The sequence below is a fragment of the Solanum pennellii genome, chromosome 5, assembly GCF_001406875.1.
Source record: "Solanum pennellii chromosome 5, SPENNV200".
In the NCBI taxonomy this organism is placed as follows: domain Eukaryota; kingdom Viridiplantae; phylum Streptophyta; class Magnoliopsida; order Solanales; family Solanaceae; genus Solanum; species Solanum pennellii.
This window is the reverse complement of record NC_028641.1, coordinates 2,392,872-2,398,831: the sequence shown is the minus strand read 5'-3', so window position 1 is coordinate 2,398,831 and position 5,960 is coordinate 2,392,872. Positions and strand designations below refer to the sequence as shown.

Below are 5,960 nucleotides of genomic sequence, written 5' to 3'. Positions count from 1 at the left end.
ATTGGAATGAATACGATTTAGAAAAGGAAACAAGATTTTGAAAAGAAAAATAAATACACAGTGAAAAATAGATACTAATACAAATGTATTTCTTAAATAGCTACATTTTATTTGACATACATATTGGAATGAATACAAACTAATAAAGGTATGTCAACTTAATTTGACATTTTTTTCTAATTTGTATTTATTCTAAAGGTATGTCAACTAGTTATGTATTTTATTTAAGAATGAGTACACCAAATATTCAATTATTTCTTTTCAATTTTATATTTCATTCACTTTTTCATCATACTAATTTTTTGTATTTTATATATTATTATACAAAATTCTAAATAAAAACTAGAATAAATAGAAATACAAATAAAATACATATTGAAATGAATACATACATGATTTTTGAAGAAAAAAATAACTATATAGGGAAAAATATATGAAAATACAAATATATTTCTTAAATGACTATATAGATAAATTCGACATACCTATTGGAATGAATACAAACTAATAAAAAACTATAATAAATATAAATAGAATATATTGTGGAATGAATATAATTTTAAAAAGGTAAATATTCTGGAGAGAAAAAAAACAAAATTTAAATTTTTATTTGAAAATGTAACTGATGAGAAAATTTAAGGATGCTTGTCTTTTTTTTGAAATATTCCCCCCTTAATTTTCTCCTTTTTGTTATTAAATAATTATATTCTTTAAATAAAAATAAATAATAAAAACATAAATAAGATACATAACAAACTAAAATGACATTTTTACTAAATATTGAAATTGTTGCTAATGAGTCCTCTTAAATGCTAAAATATTGACATTTTGAAAAATTTCCCATTAATATATTATTAGCTTGGCATAATCCATTTTAGTCCATAAAAAAATCGGTTGATACGCAGTCAAAGTTGACACAATAAAAGAATTTTTATTATTATGTTATATATAACTATAATAACAATAATAATAAAAAGTTATTAGGTACTATTTTTTTTTATAAAAAATAAATATAATAACTAAAATTTAGTAAGGCGGTGGGTGCGTGGGTTGGATTATGATCCATATTTAAGCTCATATTACATTTTCTAAAATTTTCTACTCTCTTCTATTCTTAGATGTATCACTTTACAGTTTACATGATATATCTATCAGATACATCACTTTACACGATGTATATGATCGTTGAGTGATGTATTCCAAATCGAGACACGATGTATCGAGACATTGATGGATGTATTCAAAATCGGAACGGGATGTATCGAAACATTATGAGATGTATCCAGATTTCTCCAAATTTAAAGAATTTTGGTAATTCGGAAAACATAGGAATATATGATGTTGATTATCTCTTAATAATACTATAAAATTTATATAAAATATCCTTTATTTTAATTCGTTCAAGTTCAACTCAACCCGTTCATTTTACACCTCAGTCTTTCATTCATGGTTTGTCAACTAGATGATTAGCAAGTTGAATCTTATTTCTCCAAGCTAGACATCCTATTAGCAATTAGGTATTTGTCCCCCTTTAACATTTATTTTACATTGTAGCTAGCAATTAATTTCTTTCATTTGTTGCCTCTATATATTTATTCCTCCCATCTAGGTCTTTCCACATATATACCATCTCTCATTTCCCAAAAGGATAGACACAACTAATAACTTCTTATTGAAATTTTGCTAATATTATCTCCAATTTAGAGCTATATATACAATATGGGAAAGTTTGATAAAGAGGGATTGAAAAAAGGGCCATGGACTCCAGAAGAAGACCAAAAACTTTTGTCTTTCATTGATACATATGGTTGTGGTAGTTGGAGGGCTTTGCCTGCTAAAGCTGGTAATTGATACTTTCTGTTTCAATTTATGCGATACACTTTTTTATTCTGATAAAAAAATGATACTACCTTTTTATATTTAGAAATGTACAATTTGATTATTTATAATTTTATATTTTATCCTTGACGAAATGATTCAAAAGTATTTCTTTATTATTTTAGCATGATTTTATCTTTTTCTTTTTCTTTATTAGGTCTACAGAGATGTGGAAAGAGTTGTAGACTAAGATGGATAAACTATCTTAGGCCTGATATTAAGAGAGGAAAATTCAGTTTACAAGAAGAAAGAACTATCATTCAACTTCATGCTCTTCTTGGAAACAGGTATGTACTATTTTCTCTCTCTTATAATAAGTGTTGTTTTCGCTAATTTCATATTATAACAGTAATATATTCAGTTTAATCTTATAGGTGATATTATTTTTTATCTTGAGAAGTGGAGAAATTTATTTTGATAGTCTAAAAAAAATATATGAAATCAGGACCAAAGACTATTGAAACTAAAAAGCACAAAATATTCTAAAATAGGAGTAGTGACTATACTTAAATAATACGTGCGATAATTAAAGTATAAGAGATAATAAATAGTAATAAAAATCGAAAATCAAGAAATCACAGGAAAAATACTATGACTACTAAATGTGAGGATACGAGAGACAACACTCTGATACCTTCTAGCCTTAGCTTCTACGATAATATGTGTCCTTCACATCCTTTTATATATCTAAGATTAATGCCCTTGGTATAGGTTGTAAATATGTCATGTCCTGTTTAATCACCTTTCTAGCTTTCCTGAAAGTATCCATGAACAACCTTTGCACATATTCGCACCGGAGTATCTTTTGTATGATTTCTTTCTCATATGCCTGACTCATCTTAGTCTCGGTTCTCTCATCTTTTCCTCCACAGAAGTCACACCTAACTTGTGATCCCAAATCTTTCTCTTTTAGTATACAACAAATAGCCATTATGCTACATTGCTACTAATGATTCAGTCTATGATTAATAATAGTGTGTACATTCAATTAAAGCCACAACAAACTTTTGTCCATTACTGATTTTTTTTTTTTTTTTTTTTTTTTAGTGAATCAAGCATTTTTCATGTTTGATTATTGCAACATTAAATTGATCATGTTTTGTTTCTCTTTTTGTCATTGATGTATCAGATGGTCAGCAATAGCAACTTATTTGCCAAGCAGAACAGATAACGAAATAAAAAACTACTGGAACTCACGTTTGAAAAAGAGGTTAACCAAAATGGGAATTGATCCAATGACACACAAACCAAATGGTGCGGGCTCATCGAAATATGTTGCAAATCTTAGTCACATGGCTGAATGGGAAAGTGCAAGACTAGAAGCAGAAGCTAGGCTTGTTCGAAAATCGAAGATCCTCTTCAATAACAACAATAATAGTCACAATTACAACATTAACCCTAGTACTATTTCACAACAATTACCTTATCATTATCAACAACTCCCTTGTCTTGACATATTAAAAGCATGGCAAATAGCTAGCACAAAATTACCAACAATAAATGACATTAGTCATGCCATTTTACGTAATAATTCGAAGAACAAGAAACTCGATTCATCGATACCATCATCAACGTTAAATTCCTCAGAGAATATTTTCGCGAACAATGCACCAACTACTACTAAAGTTGATGATGATGATCATCAAAATCTTCATAATTTGTCTACAATCAACTCATGTTTTGAAGATGATCAACTCCACACAGAACTTCCAAGTTTCATGCAGGAATTTTCAGGGGTATTTCCGGAATATACACAAAATTCAACAAATGGATTACAAGTGGATAATTTTATGGGAAGCTATTCTGAAGATATTGAAGATAATAAGTTACTAATTAATTGGAATAATTTCCCTAATTATTTGGTTAATTCACCTATTGATTGTACTAATTAAATTGTACTTCTTTTAGTTTTACTAAGACTATGATAGAAATTTTTATATATGTATTTGTAATATCCCAGAATGAAGTTTAGTTTATGAAATATTTTGATTAAAATCGTTACCCTCATTTTACGTCTTAATAACACTCTCTCTATGGTCAAATTACTTAATTTTTTTTATGGTTTATATATTTGGAAATAAATAACTATTTTTTCATAATATATATATAGTGGAGATAACTGTTTGACTTTAAAATATATAGATAGAGAGAGATAGAATATAGTTGAAACTTGAATTTGTATTATAATATAGTGGTGTCTTGCCCTCAATGTGAGAATTTTTAGTGAATTTTGATTTAGTCGAACTATAATATGAGATGAAAACCTTTTTTTTTTTTAAAAAAAAAAAGGGTATAAATCCCCTTGAGTAATTAATTTTTTGATATCGTACAATTTGTCAATGTGAATCAGGACAGTTGTGGTCCTTATTGAGGTTACGAAACTTGATTGTGTCCAAAGGGTCAATAAATTTAGTTTGGTTTATAATATGATTGAGATATATAGTGTATATTGTATTGTGTACGAATATATATTATATATAATATATGTATATTAAACATAGAGTAATTACCGTTCACATATAGCAACAGAAAATTCATATTTGTATGTTATAGCAAAGTTTGCATAATTGCGATCCATCAAACATGAATATGTATAATTCGCTATACATATAGAAAAAAAAAAATCAATTGTATAATTCGCTATACATATACAAAAGAAAGCAATTTTACACAAATCAATTGTATAATTTGTGTATTTATAAAATGAGAAAGAGAAAGACAAAATAAAATTGGGCAGGGGAATATTTTTATTATATAATTTTAAGTGTTTCCGATGAAGATACATGTATTTGCAGATGTATATACAATTTATACTCGCTTTATATAAACGGAAACACAATGTATATATTCGTCTCTGTTTGTATAAGCGATAGAGGTGAGGCTGGTGAGCGAGATTTGGGAGAGGGGAGAGAGGGGAACGAAATATATGTATATATACAATTTTTTTCTCGCTTTATATAACCACAAACACATTTTATACATTTATGTTTGTATAAAAGTGAGAGGGAGCGAGCGAGAGTGGCCGGTGAGCGAGAATTTGAGGGAGAGAGGTGACTGACAAACAGTTTGCTACAGGGCACAATTAAATCAAAGTGTGATTATAATATTTAATTCGATTTATTAATTCACCATAATATGCAATTTCCCCATACTATGGTAAATTAACTATATTGATTTATAGTATTTTTCAAATATTACTCTACATTACAAAGTGTCTATACTTAAAAGTCCTGAACTCAAATTAGAATCATTTTTAGAGCAAGGGATTCACTGTATTTGTTTCTTAGTTCTGAATATTCGTTTAGTATGAGTGATAAGAAAAAATTAATTTCGATATTAATTTTAAGATGAATTTATTTCATATATGATTGAAATGAAATCGTGAGATAACTTATCTTATACTTAATTATCCAAGGATTATAGTGTGCGTCTTTTTGTTTCATATTAAGGATAAAATAACAATTTTAAAATAACTAATTCTGAAATAACTCGTTTAAAGACCAAATGAACCCTAAAAATAAGACAACACTTGCAGACTATTGGATGTTGCTGCTGCACCTTGAAGTTAGTATAATTATACTGTACATATAATAGCAATGTCACAAACAATCATGCACATTATTACTTAAAATTTCGAAATTTATTACTATAGTGTAAAGTATTTTTTACCTATTTCACTTATAAAAAGTCAATAAGACAAAAAGATGAGAGGAGGAAATGAAACACAATAAATATATCTGAACCAATATAATAAGATGGTCCTGAAAAATAAAAATATGCACCCCCACGTTATTTAATTTACTTAAGTAATGCTTCCGTACGTTTGCGATAGTTATTTTTTAAGTGTGTATAAAGTGAAATAAATTTAATGAATTATTAGATAAATTTCAATTTGGAAGATCAATTCAAGCTTAAAGACTGTTATTTTAAAAAGTAAATGATGTTGATGAAATAAAATTAGATAAATTTGATTATTGCTTAGAAGTGTATCTTTTCGATCTTACAACAAAAAGGTTTTTTTTCTTAAGAACATAAATTGGTCCATTTAAATCTCTTTCACAGGATATATACATTACTAATCA

At 27.3% G+C, this 5,960-nt stretch overlaps 1 protein-coding gene across 1 annotated transcript; it reads left to right on the top strand.

Moving 5' to 3' along the window:
* The first annotated feature begins 1,625 nt into the window (after positions 1-1,625).
* Positions 1,626-3,879, top strand: LOC107019105 (transcription factor MYB106-like). Its single transcript, XM_015219681.2, has 3 exons — positions 1,626-1,843; positions 2,036-2,165; positions 3,008-3,879. The coding sequence occupies exons 1-3, from the start codon at positions 1,720-1,722 to the stop codon at positions 3,768-3,770; spliced, it is 1,017 nt and encodes a 338-aa protein (XP_015075167.1). The 5' UTR covers positions 1,626-1,719; the 3' UTR covers positions 3,771-3,879.
* The last annotated feature ends 2,081 nt before the right edge of the window (positions 3,880-5,960 follow it).